At 36.0% G+C, this 22,003-nt stretch overlaps 1 protein-coding gene across 7 annotated transcripts in view; it reads left to right on the top strand.

Moving 5' to 3' along the window:
- Mast4 (microtubule associated serine/threonine kinase family member 4) overlaps positions 1–22,003 on the top strand; it is a 554,645-nt gene that overhangs the window by 181,192 nt on the left and 351,450 nt on the right. For all 7 annotated transcript variants that reach the window (XM_078015707.1, XM_078015703.1, XM_040273127.2 and 4 more), the window contains one exon: positions 3,617–3,741. In XM_078015707.1, coding sequence (XP_077871833.1) covers positions 3,617–3,741 — 125 coding nt within the window. The remainder of the gene's footprint in view (positions 1–3,616; positions 3,742–22,003) is intronic.

Here is a 22,003-nt window from a genome sequence, read left to right as displayed (position 1 = left end):
AAAGTTTCTTTGCATTAATTTTTGATTATATTTTCTATCTTAGACTTTCCAACAGTCATGTTGTTTTGTGCAAGTTTTACAGCTGAAGAACCTGAAGCTTGGAGAAGTTTGGGACATAGTAATGGAATTATCTGTGTGGTACAGAATTGGAAATCAGCAGTCTGACTCTAAAGTCATGTAAAACTAGAGCAATTAATTTTTACTGTTACTGGCAAGGGCCTTTCTGTCCTGTGGTTAAGGCTAGAACTGTTTTTGAATGTCAAAGTGTCATCTTTTGGGTTAAGCTCTGTTAAGCTAACAAAGGAACTGAAGGCATTCCTTTTGTTAATTACCAAGATTGGATTTACACGTGAGCTAGCAACAAGTAAGACATACATGATAATGTTAAATTTGACAGTAATTCCAGAGGAGGACAAGATAGCATGCGAGTCTTGTTACGGGTTTACCAGTTTGGTTCCAGTGTGCTGACTTACCTTGAAACAACCTGTGAGATTTAACAAAATGGAAGTATTCAAAATGTGACTCAAAGTATACAGAGAGAAGGGGTCTGGGCCTGGGTCCCTTCATTGTGCTTAGGTTGCTGTTTCTGGATTCTGTTCAGATTTATATCCTGCTGGGCTACACCTGGTCTCAGTCACTCAGGATCCTAACACATGACTGTTCTGCACTGAAGATTATCCAGGAGCTGGTCTTGGTGATGAGGAGGTTCTGTATGGTTCCTTCTTTCCCACTACCTGTCTCAGACCTCTCCGTTGACTTCTTGCTTTGCCAACTAGAACCCTTAGAGTGTCCCCATCATCACTTGAGCTTTAGGGACTGCCAGTGCTCCTGGGTAGTTTAACATGTAAGAGTATAGAACACATTTTTTTTTATAAGAACTATTAAAAGTAATATTGTAAAATATCCTATATACTAAAAAATAGGGAATAAATATAACTGCATATAGCTACTAGCCAGTTTCATCAAAGCTTAATATTTGTTAAATTTCTTTAGGTACTACTAAAAGAAAAAAAGAAAGAGAGACTAATTTGTATACCTTTTCCGTGAAATAAAATATTTTCCCTTTGAATTTTTCTCTAATTATACTAGATTCTCCAGATGTTTTTGCACTTAACATTAGTTTTCTTAAAAAGAAAGTATATGGGGCAGAATGAATGTAAGGCCAGCGAGGATTCTCTGACATTTAAATGTTGACATCACGTAGCTTCTGTACCCTTTCACATCTCTCTCCAAAACACAAACAAAAGAAATATAAGATCAAAGACATAGGAAGAGACCCAGGAGGACTCCCCCTAAATGTATGCATTCAGATTACTGAATAGATTGATATATTTTTAACAAGTGAGGTCTTTCAGATAGAATTATTAAAAAAACCATTTGTTCAAGTCATAGTAATTCTGCTTTCCAAAATCAGTCTGGTTTTGCTGCCCTAAGTGTCCTGCTTTGAAGCCTAAAGAGGAAAATTTTCTCAAAACCCTCTTAGTCCTTTAGTTCACATTTCAAAATAAGGCTAGGGAAAAATTAAAATTCTGGATTTTATATTTTAAATTCCCTTCAACAAAGTATGTCTGAATGTCTTTGAGACCGTGATCAGAATCACAGAGGGTAATTAATTATATTTGAGTTTTCAATGACAGTGTTCATGTTCCAATTAATTGACAGTTGCTGTGTTTATTTGCTTGGAAAAGGTCATAATCTCTTATGCGTGGATGTCGGGAAGCAGGTGATAAAAATTAATGTGATACTATTTTTGTAAGAAAATGTAGGTTGTAGAAAGAAAGTCTGAAGGAAAATCATGGACATGTCCAGAGTCATTTTTATTGGTGTGATTCTAGGTGACTTTTTTTTTTGTATATTTATACATTTTCTACTTTTTAAAAAAAGTATTTTATTTTATTTGCTTTTTTTCTTCTTTCTTTTTATTTATTTCTTATATACATGACAATAGTGGAGTGCATTACATTCATAATTATCCATTCACAGCACAAATTTTTTGTAACTCTATATAAAGTATGTTCACACCAAATTATGCCATTATACATGAGCTCTCTTATTTTTTGTATACAATTCTTAATATACCTTTATACCACCATTTATCATATCTCTTCTCTCTGTTTGCAACATTTTCTACTTTTGAATGAAAACAAACATAGCCTAATCAGAATAGATGCTTTCCATCTTGACTACTGTTACAGCTAAATAGCTAACATGTACCAGTGCTTTACTCACACAATCCTTTAAACAATTCCATGTAGTTGATTCTATCATCTCCATTTTAGAGGTGAAAAAAAAAAACAAAACAAGGCCAATAAAGGTTAACTTCCTTCCCCAATGTTGTTCAGCTATAGGGAAAAATCTCAAAAGCAGGTTTATCTAGAGCCTGTGATTTTACTGTGTAATAAGAGAATGAAAGATCAATTTTGGCAAAATAAGATGTCATTTTCCTTTTGTACTTAAAATATAAATTTCTGAAAGCACGTGGGTTAAATAAATCATTAGATCACTTACCTGGGCAATGAATGGGAGATGCTCCAAGTTCCTGTGTTTTGATATTGTTGATAGTTAATAGATTATAATAGTTATTGACCAGTGGGATGTGCTTGTTGGGTGCATACATAAGGGAAAAAGAAGGAATAGATGCTACTGAAGTAAAGCTGGAGTCCTCACAAATCTGGCCCTCCAACGAGAGTCCATTTTTTCATTGTCCCTATGTTTTCTGGGAAGAAAATGCTCACTCACCCTGTCATCATTCAATAAGTGGTGGCCAAGTCATGTGCTAGTATTGGAGCAAAGCAGATAAAAATCAGACAGGGACTGTTTATACTGAACTTCATTACTATGTGAATGATTGTGGCCACCCTAACTTTTCTGAAGTCAAAAACCTCATTTCTTATATATATCAATGATTGTCTAATTCCTGTACCAAGGAAGTAACAATGTGAATTGGTTCAGCTATTTGTCTTTTAAAAGCATACACTGTGTATATTGGAGTTCAAGGTTGATGGAAATTGCTCAGTGAACCTAGACTGACATTGATGTCCTGATTTATGCAAATGGGTATCGTTATGTATGCTGCAGACATGGTTGGATGGTCACCAGCGCTTCAGAGAGAGAAGCTGAGAAAAGGGGCATCAGCCCCACTTCACCTTGAAAGAATTCCACCCCTTCCTTTTGTCGGTCATGATCTGCACTGTGTAGACTCTTTTTCAGTTGATTCCTAGATCATTACTCTTTCTGCATTAGAGTTTTTCAAATAACATTTATAAACGCATGCATTTATTTCCATGATGCAGGGAACGCTTTTTGTATTAATGTATATTCTCAACACATTCCAATGGAATATGCACATGGGAAAAAACACTTCATCCTACCCTGATGAAGCTACTTGTGCAGGAGATCAAGAGATTTGCTTGGGTCTCTGTGGAAAGTCGGGGTCAGAACACGCCCGCGATCTCTTGACTTGAAACAGTTTTTCTCTGATTGTTAACAACATGATCTAACCCAGTATGGCAGAAGTAATAGAGAAGATGGCTAGGAAGACACCCAACTCTGTCATAGAACTATTGCGGTCTGCCTATGACTTATCTTTTTTTTTTTTTTTTTTTAACCCCAACAGGACGATACCTCCTTCCAAATGCAGTGGCTGGCCAGGCGTGGCCCGCCTCAGCAGAGACATCCAACCTCGTGCGCATGCGCAGCCAGGCCCTGGGCCAGTCGGCGCCCTCGCTCACTGCCAGCCTGGTGAGTGTTTCCATTGGTGGGTCCAGGTGGTCCAACCCATCTCCTGCCTGGTGCACTTAGGCTTGTTGAGTTTAATTTGGTACAAACTTACACTCATGTAGCACTGTGTACAGATGTGGCAATGTGAAACACCTTGCTTTCAGTGTGCTGATTTTTACCGCCACCCCTCCACATGTGGAGTATTTCCACTTGCCACCGTTTACCACCTGTACTCCCAAAGAAATGGAAATGTTTGTAGGCTTTTTATTTCTTGAAAAATTTTTAATTTCAAACTTACAGAAAAATTATAAGGCTAAGATAAAAACACAGAGCTCCAGTTTATTCTAAATCTAGGTTCAATTAAATAACATCTTGATTTGCTCTGTTAAGTGTTTTCTCTGTGTATATAAATACATATCCGTATGTATGTGTGTATACATATGTATATGCACATACATATACTTTTGAAATTTATTTTTGGTTATATATATTACAGCTGTTTGTTATCTCAGTTATCAACTTGAGTAAATTTGTGACCAACACAATCCTATTATCTACTCTGTCATCTTTATTTCAATTTAATCAATGTACTCAATCATGTCCATTATAACATTTTTCCTCCTCTAGTGTAGGATCCAACTTGAGGTTATGTGTTGTATTTAATTGCCTACCTCTTTAGTTTTCTTTAATACGGGATGTTTTCCATATACTTTGTCTTGCCTTTCTTTTTTTAAGTTGTTGAAAGCATTTCTTTTTTCTTTTCTTTCTTTTTTTTCTTTTTTTAACCTCTTTTATTTATTTATTTTTATGTGGAGCTGAGGATTGAATCTGGTGCCTCACACATGCTAAGAAAGTGCTCTACCACTGAGCTACAATCCCAGCCCCTTTCTTTTCTGACACAGACACTTTTGTAGAATTTTTTTTTTAATGAAACATTCCTTATATTACATTTCTCTGTTTTTTCCCATGGCGAGATTCAGATTTTAACATTTCAGACCAGAATCAGGCATTGGTGATGTGTCCTCAGGGCATAATGTCCATCTGCCCCTCACTATGAAGTTAATTTTGATCATTCAGTCAAGGTGTTGCCCAATTTTTCCACTGTAGTTATGTCTTTTCTCCCTCATAATCTATAAGCAATCTGTGGGGAGATACTTTCAAGGCATGCAAACATGCTTCTCATAAAATATTTCCCCTACATTTACCATCTGTTAGTGATTCTTGCTAGGATCATTCTTTTCTAGGATGATTTAAAATGGTGTGGGCTAGGAGTGTAGCTCAGTGGTAAAGTACTTGCTTAACTTATATTCCAATCTCAGCATGGGGACGGGGGGAGGAGTTCGCTTTTCCCATACCAGGACTCTTCATGTTTACCAGTTGGCACATGGAATAAATATTTGTTAGCAACATGAACTTGCACTTTCCTTTTCTTCTCCAAGTATAGACCTTCATTTTTAAACATATGCTTATTAGATTTTTTTGTTGTTGTGTTTAGTGGGCATCTTCTCCACCTGAAGCTTCTTCTCAGCTTAGAAAAATGTACAAGTAAGTTAGTTTTTACATTGGTGGTAGAGTTGTATGGCATGGAAATAGATTTTTAAACATCTTTTACTGATTTTTATTATTATAAAGAATACGTATTTTATAATAAAATATGTAATAATATGTATTATTATAAATTATATATATTTATATTATACTGGATATTTGATAATCTTACAATAATATACTGAGGTTTGACTTAGGTGTTTTTTTTTTTTTTTGTATCAGGGATTAAACTCAGGGATGCTTAACCACTGAGCCATATGCCCAACCCCTTTTTATTTTTTAATTTTAAGACAGGATCTTGATAAATTGCTTAGGGCCTCACTATATTGCTGAGGCTGACTTTGAATTTGCAGTTCTCCTGCCTCTGCAGGAGAATTGGGAGCTGCTGGGATTATGGATGTGTGCCATTATACCCAGCTCTGAGATTTGATTTAGGTCCAGCCTCTAGTGCTGCTTCTTCTATTAAGTAATTGTATAAATGTAGGCAAGTCACTTAGTTTCTCAAATTTTTTAAAGAAATTTTTTTTTAGTTGTAGATGGATACAATGCCTTTACTTTATTTTTATGTTGTGCTGAGGATCGAACCCAGTGCCTCACACATGCTAGGCAAGTGCTCTGCCACTGAGCCACAGTCTCAGTCCCTAGTTTCTCAAATTTTATCACCTCATCTGTAACTGCAAGATGAAAAGATGTATTAAACAGTCTATTAAGTCCCTTTCAACTCTGAAATTCTCTGATTTTACTCTCAGAATAATTAATATTCTGAATTATGGAATAATTATCTCCAGAGAAATATTTCTTTTAGGATATTTTGTGACTTCAAAATTAACAATTATCCTTAAGCCAAAAGTCATCTTTTTCCTGATGAGACTTTTTTCTTTCCCCTTGGTACTGGGGACTGAAGCCAGGAGTTGGCAAGTACTGTACCATTGAGCTACATTCCCAACCCTTGGGCTTATTTTTAAAGACACAGTTAAAGCGATGTAGATAAGCATTTTCCACTATCCCCTCCCCCTGACCAAAGTGACTTTTTCCTCCTTAGGGAATTTTGTTAAAAGCTTAGTTGACTGTAAGAATTTAGTAGGAAAATACCTTATAATTCATGATTTGTCTTTTTTGACAGATGTGTTTTTCAGCCACTACAACACTATGCTTAACACAAATAGTTATCTTTTAGCACAAATAGTTATCTTTTAGGCTTATTGCCAAGTAAATCATTCTGATTAAAACAGCACTGTCACCAAGTATTGTATCTTAGTACCTGATGGTAGTTGTCACATACCCAGATACAGAAGCTGATTTAATCATTGTTAAATGCATGTCAGGCCACCTAAGATATTTGGGAATAGGATACAAAAATATGAACGATTATTAGGAAGCATAAAAGAGCATTGCTTGCAATTTGTCAGATGACTTTGTTATCAAAGAATGTCTTAAATTATTAGCTGTTACAACTGCAAGTTTTATGTTTATGGTGTTTGCTTTTGTTGAACTGGAGAAAATGCTGAAATATAACATAGAACAACTTTTAAATAGTTAACTGGCATGTAACAAATCCAAATGCTAGGAATATTAATATGCCTGTTATTATCATGTTATGAATAAATCTGGGCACAGAAGTCAGAATATAATTGGCATTTACTGGTAGATAGTGAAGATTGAACATTTAACCCTCCTCATATCTTTCCCTTCAGAGGATTCTTTAATTCCTAATTGTAGTCTATTGGAAAACTCTTTCCCTCCCAACCTACTATTGTTTGAGGGCAGCAGCAGTCAGGGGAGAGCTCCCAGCTGAGCACCATCTTGATTTCCTTGTCTTCTGGTGTGATGTTTCAGTGCGCCACCATGATGTTTAAATATATGTCACTCAGGTACAAACTAATGGTATTTTGAGCTGTTAGGACCACGTGTCTAAAAGGACATCAAGTTTTATCTGCTTCACATTTCTACCATGTTTGAATTGAAGGATGTCTAAATTATGTCTGCAGATTACAACTAACAGATTTGCTAGAAAATGATGCTGAAGAGGTGGAAATTGATATATTTTAGAACTCTTTTGTTTTTCTTTTCTCTTTCTTCACCTTGTCTTACAAGGAAGCTGAAGTTTGTGGAGGTGCAATGCCCAGTAGAACATGCCCTACTGACTGATCCAGTCTCCTGGCCACTGTTCCTGCCCAGTAGACCCATCTTAGAGCTATAAGTCACCTTCTCCCTGATTCCCTGAGCATTTATTATGGTAAAGCTCTTTGTCCTTTGTGTGTATGACTGATATGTCCCTGCTAGACTACAAGCTCCTTGCGGGCAGAATTCTTACCTGATTGTTTTTCTGTTCACCACTGCTCTTAGTACAGTGTCTTGCACATAGGAGGTATTCAGTAAATTATATTGAAGAAATGGATAATCATTCCTGGAAAAGTGACAGATTCCTTTAATTTCAAGGTGAGAGTGGTGGTGTGTCTTAATGGGGGGCTTGGTGAGACCATCCATCTAAAACCTCTCTGGTTTACTCTTTTTTTTAATTTTAATTTTTTATTTTTTTATTGGTTATTCACAACATTACAAAGCTCTTGACATATCATATTTCATACATTAGATTGAAGTGGGTTATGAACTCCCAATTTTACCCCAAATGCAGATTGCAGAATCACGTCGGTTACACATCCAAAATTTTACATAATGCCCAATTAGTAATTGTTGTATTCTGCTACCTTTCCTATCCCCTACTATCCCCCCTCCTCTCCCCTCCCATCTTCTCTCTCTACCCCATCTACTGTAATTCATTACTCTCCTTGTTTATTTTCCCATTCCCCTCACAACCTCTTATATGTAATTTTGTATAGCAATGAGGGTCTCCCTTCATTTCCATGCAATTTCCCTTTACTCTTCCTTTCCCTCCCATCTCATGACTCTGTTTAATGTTAGTCTCTTCATTGTGCATCTTACAATTACCATTAACCTTAAAGATCATGTGATAGGCCAAATCCCATTTAATTCCCCATCAGCTGCTCAAAAAAAAATTATATATATATGGAAACCAAATTGTGAAGAGAGATTATCTTTGTTCATATTTAAGGAGGTTTCATTAATCTGCTTTTTGGCAATCATGATTATAGTCATATTGGCTTAAATATTTTGTCAATTCATTGAATAAGTTGGAGCAATATGCATGTCCAAGTGTGGAAGAATTAGAAAAGTAAGGGATCAAAATGGTTTATGTCTGGGTGACAGCATAGTCTTGGTATAACAGAATTCCATGCTCTACTGCAACAACATTTCGGAAAAGTGTAGACCCTCCACCTGATAGATATTAATATGTTAGTAAGATATAAATGAAGGCTTTGTGGTTTGGTACATATGAATTTTAGTAAATGTATGACCTATAGTGATTTAAATGCCATAGGCAAACTTGAAGGTAATGCTAACTACCTTCTCAAGGAGGAGATTAATTCCTAGCCTGAAGTATCTAGTTTTCCTTGGCAATGCTAAATCTAGTTGTGTTTCCTCTTCCAGACACATTGGGCATTTCAGATAAATGGCATGTTGCCAATTCATCCTAAGTAGCCTGGTAGCTGGCAGAATACATGCTCAGCCAGTGTCCGCCTGCTGGGACACCAGCCGGGAGTGCTGATGAAGTGTCAGATGTATACTTCATATACATTAATCTGAAGAGAGGAAAACTCATTTTCCCATTTGCTTCCTCCATCTTTCTGTCCCTCCCCACACACATGGGTAGTTTATCAAAGAAGTCATAGTCGTCAGAAGCAGTGGGATTTGTACAGATGCTGCTTTCTGGAAAGAAAGATGGAAATTTTAGGAGGCAAAAGCAGGACCAGGGGTAACTTATTTCCTGGTAGGAAAATAAGGTTGTAAGCCCTGATGACTGGAGCTAAGAAATGGTATATGTGGCCACGATAAGAAATATCCACCACTTTTGTGCTTTGGAATAATGGATAGCAGAAAGTCTGAAAATTAGTTTCCAGTTATTTTTCTCCAATTTTGTTTGATTTGAATCATGTGCCTTATACATTTCATTTGTGGAAAGGTCACATCCACATTCCAGCTCACTGAGGTCTTCTTTGACCATGTGTTTGAAACTGTTCTCAAGATCGCTTGCTGCACATTCCATTCCCTCATTTTTCTTCATGCCACCTTCAAATGTATCCAATATTTGCTTATTTTATTTACAATCGTCCCTCAGTGTCCATGCAGGACTGTTTCCCTGGATACTGCTTGAATACTAAAATTGGAGTATGCTGAAGTCCCTTATATAAAATGCAGGTGGTAGTTGCATATAGCCTATGCAATGCTCTCACATTCTTTAAAGCATCTCTACATTAATGACAGTGCCTAAAAGCAATGTAAATGCTAGGTAAATAGTTGTTACTCAATATAGCTTAGAGAAAAAAGGCGGCATATGTGTAGTATGGCCGTAATGTTTTCAAATGTTTTTTTCTGTGTTTGGTTGAATTCAAGGATGCAGAACTCATGGATAAGAAGGACCGACTATATATCTTTTTGTACTCTGATATAAGTTTCATGAAGAAGAGAGATTTTTTTTTCTATTTTCCCAGTTATTTCTATGGTGCCTAGAATTGTGTGTGTTCATGGTAGATACTCATTGAACTTGATGAACTTATAAATAAATATATTTCTTTTCAGTAATTTCCAATGCCCTGGAACTGGTTCTGTTTTTTTTTTTTTTTTTGCTTTTATTCTGTGATAAATATTTTTTGGTTTATGTTATATGGTTAACTGAGAAGCTATTGTTCAAGCTAGGGAGAAGCTAACTATGGAAACTGTATTTAGGAATTAAGCTGTAATTGTTTGGTTGGAAAATGAGGGCTGGAGTTGTAGCTCAGCGGTAGAGCGCTTGCCTAACATGCAAAAGGCCCTGGTTCGATCCTCAGCACCACCTAAAAACAAATAAATAAAATAAAGGCATTGTGTCCAACTACACCTAAAAAATAATTATTAAAAAAAAATGAGAGTAAGGCTGGGGGAAGCAAAGTGATTAAGAGCATGGGATGCTAGAGATCAACTCCAGATTCTACCATTTATTAGTCTCAGGGCTAATCATGTGAGCCTCAGTTTATCCCTTGGTGAAAGGAGCTCATGGTTGTCATAGCCTCATGGGGTTATAAGGTCATGACACCCATACAGCACTTTATACCATGCCTATCACTTGGGAAGTGCAGCCCTCAGTGTCCTTGGGATCGGTAGGAAGAATGTTTCTTGGAGGTTGTGAGCTAGGCTTAGCTGACATGGTATTATCAGAGGGGAGGAAAACATGTACTTTTCCCTCCACTGATTGGATTTGAGGTGGGAATTTAACCTTTCTGTACTTCCTTGCATGATGAGGGACTGTCTTGTTGTTCCTTTGTCCCTTGTCTTTGCTCAAAATTGGCCGACTGAACAAACTGGAAGATATCTTTGGAGAAGGAACACAAAACTTTTGAACAGGAAAGGTGCTTTGAAATACAGTTTTTAAACTTTTAAATATTAGGTTAAGTGGTATAATTTTCTTTTTCTTCAGTGGCTGTCTTTTGACATCGTATCCATTTCTTTTAATGGAAAAATTATATTTCATGATGCACTATAAATATTAAAACCAAACTATTTAAACTGTAATATATTCAAAGAGCCTTGATGAATATTCATCTTTTCCATTTGCAAAAATGCATTATGAGGAGTCAGGGAAAATTCACTAAACATATGCAAAAGTGTATTTTTCCTTTTTAATTCATTCAGAATGTGGAGACATAATGTCAGCATTTATTTAGGGCACAGACTTTATTTGCAGTCATTTAATATTGTATCAATACTTCATTAGCCTTATAGCTCAAAAACAAAAACCTGTTCCGAAGTCCAATTAGTTGACTCCAAGAGAGTATCTGTTAAATATTGATGTAGGAACAGTTGAATGCCCTTGGATAAATTGCTTAACAAAAGTTACAGAATATATCTATGAATTTGCATTTCTCCATGACCATTATGACTCAATTTAAAGGCTGCATAATATTCCAGTGCATAGGTTTGTCATAATTTATTAAACTATTTCTCTGTTTAGATTATTTCTGAGTTTTTCCTATCACAAATAATGGTGATGAGCAGACTTTTTAATAAATTCTTGTTCACCTCTAATTATTATTTAATTAGGGTAGATTTTTACATGGGATTAGTGGGACAAAAAATACAAGTGTTGTTGAAGTTCTCCACAGCCTTTGCTAAATTGCTCCTAGGAATGCTGTTCAAATCCATATTTCTATTTACAATAAAGTGCAGCTTAATATTGTCTTCTTCAAAAAGAAAACAACACAAAAACTTTTCTGGTTTGTTTGTTTGTTGAAGAATAATTACTTTTTGAAATCTATGCTTTCATGAAGTTGATCTACTTCTGGGGCATGTTGAAGTCCTACACTAAAGCCAGCAGATAAGGCAACACAAATATGAAATTAGGGTTATCTGTGCTTCCTCTTATATTGTCTGCCTTCCATTCCCTAAATCAGCTTCCCACACCAACTGTTGGTAACCTGTATTGCTCTTGGGATAAAGGTACTGACGAGTGTGATTACAGTGTGTGTTGCTGAAGGCATTATTCCACAGTTCAGAATTTTTTTTTTTCATCTGGAAAGTAGTAATCTCAATTGTGAAATAGTGCCTTCAGCTGTGGACATTATAATCAGAGTCTCAGGAGTGCTTGTATTCCAGGAGTAATACATCTCATAGTTATTACCCTCTGAGCTAGGTTCTGTTTAGAGTGAAGGGATGAATTTTCATAACTCAGTGCTGAAATAGCAATAGGGAGCCCTGAGCAGATTATTATAGGTCAGGCCTAATCCACAAAGATAAATCTCATTATGGGCTCACCTGGGCCCATCTATGGAGTAGCTGGTTTAACATGAGTCTGTAAATCAACGGTCAGCTTAAAAGTGTACTATAAAATCCTTGCTATAATCCAACTACTGCCTCTATGAAGAGATGCTTAAAGTGTGCATTCTTAGCTAAACATGCTCAGAGGATAATTAACAAACAACAAAGGAGGGACACTGTGATTCAGTCTATGAATGAATGAAGAAACTGCATATTCTGGGGAGATTTTTTTTCCTAAGATGATGAAATTCCACCAAGAGTAGACACTTAAAACTCCTTGTTTAGTCTTCTTTTTGTTTTGTGAAGATGAGAAAGTGTTCATTACCTCACATGTATGTTATACTTCCAGGGAAGGATGGGGCTCCTGTTGGAGCAGCTTCCTGAAAGAGTGTGCTTGGACAGACCAGTCAGGTGGAATTTTATTGTCAAGGGCGTTTGAGAAAGTCAGTGTGGTAAATGGTGCCCTTACATATTCTGTGTGATTTAAAGACTAGCAATGCATGCCCTCTTTTCATTGCTTACCATTACAAAAGGAAGCAAATCCAATTTATAACAGCAATACTACATATGTGGATGTGTGTGTGTTAAAGCTTAATTTTCATTTGTTACACATTTAAGTGATGTACCTCTCTAGGTGCCAGTCCACTTACTTGCCGCACTAAAGAGATGTCCATAGGTAGTAAATCAATCACTTGTGTCTCAGATGTCTTACTTCTGACTGTATCTTGGGCATCAAAAACAGTGCCTGTTGAGTAGTTAGTACTTAGAAGATGGTTCTTTTTTAGTGAATGTTGAAGAGGTTTTAATTCTAAATTTCAGAATTTTCCAAAGCTCCTAGTGTGCTGTTTCCTGGAGCGGAGCCTAGTTAAATGCTCAGTCTAACAGGGATTTCATTGGCTTCTGTTGTATGTGGAGATGATTAAGATAAAGGTGTCAAAGCAGTGATAGCCACCATGGAGATGCAGTGGTGGACAGGTACCGCTTGGAATCTCCTGGGGTGGCACAGCTTGTCCTTTTTGATGTCCTTTTGCTCCCATGGTAAAATTTCAGCTTCTGCCTTTTGCTTGCAAAAGAACCCTGGCACGCAGAACAAGAAACTAAAAGTAATTAGACAGTGGTGTGTAGGAGGAAAGGTATTAAAATATAACATTTCCCGTTTTTGGAAAAATGAAAAATTATTATTTTACTTCATAGACTTAGGAAATTCCTGAATGTTATGGCTCTGGAAGAGTAACATATTTCAATAACTTTCCTGCGTGTGTTTCTCTAAGCACACTTTTGTGTCTACTGCAGTGGGAAGTATTGGTAATTATGCTTATTCCTGGTTTGTTGGCACCTGAAGCATCAATCTGGTGTTGGCTTCCAAATCAGTGTATTCACCACCATGCTCATTTTTCAGTTAATTGACTATTAATGGAGTCCCTATTATACAACTAGTATTAAAACCTTGATAGAAAAGATGTAGCACATGGTCTTGCTTTTGAGGCGCTTATAAACCTGGTTGAAAAAAAAAAAAGACTCCTGAGAAATCAAACAGTGGAAGATAACAGCATGCTGGATGGTTTACAGCAGGGAGGATCTGTGGAAGCAGAGGAATGACTTGGGCTTCAGTCTCTGGAAAAGCTTTGCAACTTTACTTGAGTTTTCAAAGCTGAGTGGAACTTAGGCAAGCTTCTGTGCGCAGAGGAGCTGTGTACCAAGTGGAATGAGTTAGCATGTAAAGAGGGGTGGAAAGTCTGGGCAACAACGGTGTATCTTCTTACATGATGCTTCTGGGATAGTCAGGAAGCCAAAATAACACGTGAATATTCAGAGGCTCCTGAATTATCAGTGGTGGTGATTTCTGGCTTGATCAGAACCCTGGAATACCACCACCAACATAGATGTCTCCTACTAAGAAGGGTGTTTATATGAGGGGAATAGGAGTCTTCAGCCACCCACTCAGATGATTGCTTTGTATTTAGGAAAAAAATATCGAAGATGGACAACATGGTGTCTTCAGGTGTTTTAGTAAAAAGGAAATAGGCTTGCATTTTTATTAGATTCAATAGCTAATTGTTAGTAATGGCCTACTGGATTATGAGAAGACTTTTTTTCGATCTCATGCTGTATTAATCTGCCTTTATGTGAAGAATGGAATAGTTTATAAAGCTTAGCTCTTTGTGATCAATTCTTTTATTATTCAGGGCATATCATCTTCCTTTTGAGTGTATGTGTGTAGTGCTGGGGATTAAACCCAGGATCTCATGGGTTTAATCCCCAGCACTGATCTGTCTTTAGCCTCAGCTTCCTTGGTTCTTTTCAACATTTTAAACCATAGATGCTAAGTAGCAGGGGGCAAGTAACAGTAAAGATTCAAGTTTAGCTGGTTCAAGTTTTGCTAAAAACCTCATGTTAGAAATGATCATCATCCCCAGCCTTCCTGTTTTTGCCAGTTTGTTTCTTTATAGAGTCCTGACTTCTCCTTCCTTCTTCCTTTTACCAATTTTTCTTTGAACCTTTCTTTCCATCTAAGATGATCTTCCACTAAAACTTGAATTGTTCTCTGACTGATGTGTATCCTGAATAGTCTTGAGAATTGAAGATACTGCATTATTGTATCCACTGTAGAATTGTGCAAAAAGAAATATTTGGGCTCTAATATGTCATGGTTTTATATATCTTCTTAAGAAAATGGGTATACAACCACATGCAGTGGTGCACACAGATAGTCCCAACATTTCAGGAGGCTGAGGCAGGAGAATCTCAAGTTCAAAGCCAGCCTCAGCAACTTAATGAGACCCTAGGCTACTCAGCAAGACCCTGTCTTTAAATAAAATATTAAAAAAGGCTGGGGATGTGGCTCAGATGTTGAGTGCTCCTGGGTTCAATCCCAAGGACAAAAAGAAAAGAAAAGAAAATGGGTATACATTATATCATTCTTTTGGCAAGAAGTCATGTCTCTTCTAGAAATTTTAACAATGAAATATCTCTTTATTTCATGAAATCAACTTGTTTTCCTTTGAGAATAGTTGCTCCTGCTTTGATTATATGGTGCTTATTTAGGTATGTTTCTTGTTGGTTTGTATAAATATAAGACATTTTTTTGGTTCCTAGACAACACACAGTTTTTTAAAATCAGTTTTAGCCTGATAAATAATGTGATAATGATATATTACGTTGTCCCTTCCGTTTACAAAATTCCAATCACAAAGTAGCTACCTAAACTTTAAGAAATTATTTTTTTCCCATTTTCTGGAAAACATTCATCCTCTTGACAGATTCATTTGATGGAAGGTCAAGGGTTTTCATTTTTAAATGTGTCTAAATTTTGCAGAGTAACTTTGGCCATTCTGATCCCCCCGGCATTCACAAAGGGATATTAAATTCTTCTTAGGTCCTTCCTTATTCTGGAAGGAAAGTACTTTTCTATGGAACTGTCCTCTGATGGGTCACTACCATACCATTCTGCACTGTAGCTCACGTATTGCTTCTTCCCTGGCCTTACCCATTCTTATACCAATCCTAATTTCATTACCACCTTTTGAATTGTGCATATCTGATTTGATTTTTGGGGGGAGTGGCCATGTTGGAGAATAGACATGGCCATGGTAGGCAAGTGCTCTACCACCAAGCTGCATCTGCAACTTCAAATTGAGCATTTCTGAAGAAAAGCATTTATTATATGGTTAGATTGGACTTGTTTTCTCCCCTTTCTTCCTCATTCCCAGTTGTCCTGATTTCCCGAAGAGCCAGGAAAATGAAATAACTTGCTGAAGGTGTGAGTCTAGGATATTTTGTTGAGAGGCTTTTAGAAATAACACTAGTTAAAATATCACGAACTTACCAGTTGGCTGTGCTCATTGCACCTGTATATGTTTTAATTGACCTTTGAGAGCCTTGCTTTTGAAAATGAATCCTCGAATTGGAGAATTTTATGATAGAACAGACCTTGGGCCACCCTTTTCCCCTTGCCTGGAGACATCATGCTCTGCAGTTGCCCTTATCTAAATTATGATCATTTTTAAAAACACTTGATTTAGAATTTAATTACTGTAGGCAGTTTAGAGTAGTGTTTAAGAGTGTGAGCTCCAGAGTCTGGCTCCTGGGTTGGAATCTTAACTGTAGTACTTGCTAGATGCATGCCCTTGACCAAGAAGTATAACCTTCTGGCACCTCTGAACAATGAGAATGTTAATAATACCTATTGTGTATAGTTGTTCCTAGAGTCAAGTGAGAACATACATATAAGGATGTCTTCTTGGAAGCCTAAGAAGAGTACAATACATTTTAACTGTTATTTATTACCATCTTGGATAAGAGGGACTAATTTATAAAATCAGGGTATTTAAGTTTTATTAAATGTATATCTGAAGTTTATGGTTTTAAGCAGTGACAGAGTTGGCATTGTAAAGTCAGCTTCTCCATGATTCAGATGACTGCTGGCATATCATGTTTTCCACAGGATAATTTATAGGGTGTAAACTTGTGTGAAATCAGAAAGCATAATGTGACATTCTTAACATGTGTAAAGAATTAAACCATTAAGAAAATAAAAAGGTGACCAGGATAAATAAAAGGAGAACCTCATTGTTATACAGAATACATATATGATGTTGTAATGAGAAAAAGAAAAAAAGTGTGTCACATTAGATTGGATAGAGAGAAAGGATGGGAGAGGAGGGGAGGAGTAAGGAGGATAGGAAGGGCAGCAGAAAATAATTGACAATAAGATTGATGTATGTACATTCCATGTATGTATTATATGTCAAAATTCATTCTGCTGTCATGTAGAAAGAAAGAAAGAAAGAAAGAAAGAAAGAAAGAAAGAAAGAAAGAAAGAAAGAATTAAAAAACAAAAGAAACCCAACTTCATTCACCTCCTTCCTTCCATTGGATGACACAAAAGACTTACCAGGGTGCTAGTCTTCATGAATTTTTTTGTATCAAAAATATGACTTGTACAGAAGTCTTGCTTTCTTTTGCACTGACATTTTACACACCACTTTTACCACACTGCCTGCATATTTGGATCTTTATTAACATAATTTTTACAGAAAATATTGCTAATATTTCCATCTTGTTCCCCCTCCCCCTTGCCAAATTTTGCTATCATTTTCCCAGGTATAACACAGAAGATGACTGAGGCCTCTAACATTTTTTGGTGGATCACCCTATCAACAAAGCATTTTTGAGTATACATCCCTAACATAAGGATGTATTTCAAAATGATTTTTTAAAAATGTACAGACAGGTGGTTGAAAGAACATTTTAACATTCCTGTGAATCTCCACTTACAACCACCAGGGAGGCATTTACTGTAGGGTTTTAGGAGAAACCTAGAGGCAATGAAGTTTGCTAAATGTTACATTTAGCTGCCATGTCTGGAGAGGGCTGTAGAGTCCTGGGGTAAATGATGGGGGAGATAGAGTTTACTTGGAGAGTTTGAGACCATAGCTGTTTGACAACCTATTTGGAAGTATTTTAACCACATCAGACCTGGTGCATACCAACCATATTTCTGCTTGAGAATCAACTTATAAAATGCTCTAAAACCAATGACAACAACAACAACAAAAGGAGATTAGAAAGTGGAAACTGAAGTTCTAATGTTTTTCCCCTAAATTTCAGTTAAGTATATTGTTGTGGTCTCCATGCTCCAATTTGTAAACCTCTGAAATAAGCTATGGGACCACCTTTTAAACTTCCCAAGCAAAGCTTTATTGATTATAAAGAGTTTTGAATATTCAGTGAGACTACCTCTCTTTTCTTTTTTGGAAAAGGTTTCTTTTTTTTAATTTTTAAGTGGTAAAAATAGGTCTTTGTTATACATGTCATTAACTGCCACTAAATTGACACTAGTGTTGACAGTCATCATGAGAATGTTTTCAAGGCTAATTATCTTAATTAGAATGTAACATACCAGTAATTGCAGGTATTCAAACATCAGACCTTCACTTCTTGTGTTTTCTTTTACAGATATAAGACATTCATTTGTTGCTTGAAAAGCTGCAGAATTATAGCTAAGATAACAAATAATTTCCAACAAATAAAATTGGTTCTTTAGAAATATACCCTAATTGGTTAGCTATGTAAAAGAAAGTAACAAATGTTAGCATGTTAAGCATATAAATTAGGACCATTGCTTATAAAATCCTTAGTTTTGGACTTTTCATTTAAATAAGCCTTCTTATTTCAATTAATATTATCGTTTGGTTTATGACCCTTAAAAATATATTCCCTTTCAGCTTTTCTTGCAGTTCTAATTTAGCTTTTTTATACATGTTAGATGATTTGCAATTTAGATTTTAATTTGATTTCCATTCTTTAAAATGCCATTTTTCTTGTATTTCATTTTTATTTAAAGCATGATTCTCTCTGTATTCACAGAAGCGAGGCATAAACAAACTACTAGAAAAATCAAGCTATTAAGTGAGCTGAGAACATAAAACATTTTAATAGGAATTTCACATAACTAAACTAAGTATTTGAGAGCCCAAGGAGAGAGTTATGGCTCTTTGGAAACAAACTTTATGGGACATGGTGTTCCTAATTTACCCTCTGTTATAGTTCTTTAAAAGAATAGCATTTCTGTTGTTGACTTTAAATCCTCTCCATTTCTTGCATATATAGAGGGTAAATATGGCTTTACCTGATGACCATATATCTACATGGAGACAGAGTTTTGGTCTCTATAGTTTTTTAGGGTTTTGAATATAATTTATTTTTCTATTCAGAGTGTTCATCTTCTAATTAAATATGTAGATGATTGTTTTATTTGCAGTTGTGACCCATATGAATCAGCCTGACACTTTTGGTGACATGACTCTTAACTCCAGAGGATATGCAGTATACCTTTTTCAGTTAAGTGGATCCATGGTGTTACTCAAGAACGATATTCTCAGAAGAACATTTTTTTTTTCTTGACCCCTTTTACAGTAGTTATTATGATATTTTGCTTGCATGTACTGGGTTCTGCCTGATATTCTGCTAAGATCTTTACTGAATGCTTTGGGGGCTACTGTTGGTCATCCTTAGCACACAGTCCCTATGTCTTGCTTTATTTACTAACTGTTCTTCAAAACATAGCAGAGTCGGGCTCAGTGGCACATGCCTATAATCCCAGTGACTCAGGAGGCTGAGGCAGGAGGATCATGAGTTCAAAGCCAGCCTCAGCAAAAGTGAGGCACTAAGCAACTCAGTGAGACCCTATCTCTAAATAAAATACAAAATAGGGCTGAGGATGTGGCTCAGTGGTTGAGTGCCCCTGAAGTTCAATCCCTGGTACAAAACAAAACAAAACAAAACAAACAAACAAAAAAACCCAAAAAACAAAAAAACAACAACAACCAAAAAAGCAAAAAGAAACCAAAAGAGCATAGCACATGTTGAAAAAGACCAGCATGTTTTAGGTTATTAAACTTAGGACTGGATTCTAGTAATGACCATTCTTGAATCTATAATTTTGGGCAGTTGTGACTTCACCTCATGAAGTCCTCTTGTCTCCATTAGTAAATGGGAATGACGAATCCTGACAATATCACCGTAACAATTAAAGGACATAATTCATATCAGAGTAAACTGCCAAGTATTTCTTTGTGCATTTCTCTATAGACCTACCTGATTCTGTTTCTGGGGGCTTTATTTTTTAATTGGTTCATCTGCCTGTCCCTGTGCCCACATCACCCTTTCTTAATTACTGTAATTTCATCACCAGTCTTAATAACTGGTCAAGAAAGTTCCCTTATGTCATTGTCGTTCTTCAAGAGTGGTAGCTCTTTGGGGCACATTTATTGTTCGTATAAATTTGCTCGTGAAATTCTGCAAGCTGATTAAAATTTTGATTAAAATTACATTAAATCTGTAGATCAATTTGAGGAAATTGATATTTTTATGATGTTGAGTTTTACTATTCTAGAACATGGTATATTGCACTATTAACTTAGGACTTCTTTAATGTTTTTCAATAGGTTTTTTTTAATAGAAAGAATTTGTACAATCTTTATTAGATTTATTCTTAGGGAATTCAAATAATATCCTTTAGAAACAAACATTCCTACTCGTTTGCTAATATATAGGAATTCAGTTGGCTTTTGGATATTACTTTTTAATTTAATCAAACTTAGTAACTTCGGAGAAGAGATTTAGAAGGAGTTGTAGATAATGATGATCTACTGAAAATAACAGCTTTACATGTTACTTTTCCAATCTTTTTAGTTTTATTTCATTGTTATCCATGAGGACTTCCAGGATTGAGTCAAATAGGAGTAGTGATAACATATATCCTTAATTTTTCTTCATCTTAAAGAGAATACTTCAACATTTCATACTAAATATGATAAATGATGTTTTTTTTATTTTTTAAGCTTTGTATCAAGTGAAGAATGTTTCTTTCCTTGTTTGCTTACATTTTTTAAAAATGCCTTTTTTTTTACATTTGGTGATGGCCATTAATCTTAAATTTTTGAGAAAAATACTTTGTCATGATAAATTACTTTAAAAAATACATTTCTGGGCTGGAGTTGTGACTCAGTGGTAAAGCCCTTGGTTAGCATGCATGAAGCACTGAGTTTGATCCTCAGCACCACATTACATAAATAAATAAATAAGTAAATAAGGCATTGTGTCCATCTACAACTAAAAAGATATTTTTTAAAAAGATACATTTCTACTTCAGTTTACTAAAACTTTTTTTATATATATAGAATTTTCCATCGGTGTTTATAAGTGATATTAGCTTGTAGCTTTCCTTTATTGTATTGTTTTTGTCTGGTTTAATATTAAGATATGTTAGCTGAACAAAATAAATTAGGAATGTATGCCAGGCAGCTCTTTTGGCAGTGATGCTATGTGATGAATTACAGTTTCTTAGGGCATACCTCAGTAAGGGTTTATTTCTTGCCTTGGGTACGTGGGTTGGCTGGAGTGACTCTGCTTTGGGCTGCACAGCTATAGATTGGGGTAGCTTCCACCCACTCTGCAGTTCAGGATCATGACTGAAGGTTGTATCTTGCTCTGGGACCCATGCTGAAAGGCAGCGCTCATCTTTTGTATTCTTTTCTTGCTGGAGCTGAACCACCCCAGAGTGATGAGCAGAAACACTACTTCTTAAGGATGAGATTCCAACTAACAGTGTCATTTCTGTCCATTGGCCACAGAAATCACCATGGTAAAGTCAGATATCAGTGGGGTGGGAAGTCGACCCTCACCTTGGCTGTTTATTGAAAAGCTGTGACTGTTTGCTGAACAATAATCTTCTCTACCTGGGAGAGTGTTGCCCCTTTTTCTAAAATCTGGAAGAGACTGTGTAAGAATGGGTTGATCTCTTTCTTGAATCTTCTAAAAGTTGCCTATACAGCCATCTGGACCTGATGTTTTCTTTGTGGAAGAATTTTTGATGGATCCAAATTTTTATTGATAGTAAGACTATTAAGATTTTTAAATTTATTCTCACATTAGTTTGGTACTTTATGATTTTGTAGAAATTTAATGATGAATGTAAGTTTCAAAACTCTCAGTTCTGTGTGGCTTCTTCAGTTTTGAGATTCTGACTGTTGTTCAGTGGCATCTTCTCTCTGTTTCTTCCCCCCTCTGGATTAGTTTTGCCAGAGGGTTACTGTCATATTAATATTGAATGGCTTCTGGATTTCATGTCATGCTTACAAAGGTATTTTTTTTCTTCTTAGAGTCTAACAATATTATCTCATATTTTCCTCTGATGTCTTTATGATATAATGTTTAGTGTTTAAATCTCTATCTGGGCCTTAACTTCTGTTAAGCAATTTTCCTTTTATTCTTTCTCCAAGCAGTCACCCAGTTATCCCAGCACTATTACTTTGCAAACTATTTTTATTCTTAACCTAGAATACTGCTTTTAGCATATACT

This window comes from Ictidomys tridecemlineatus, chromosome 1 (genome assembly GCF_052094955.1).
Source record: "Ictidomys tridecemlineatus isolate mIctTri1 chromosome 1, mIctTri1.hap1, whole genome shotgun sequence".
Taxonomy (NCBI): Eukaryota; Metazoa; Chordata; class Mammalia; order Rodentia; family Sciuridae; genus Ictidomys; species Ictidomys tridecemlineatus.
This window is presented reverse-complemented; position numbering and strand designations above follow the sequence as displayed.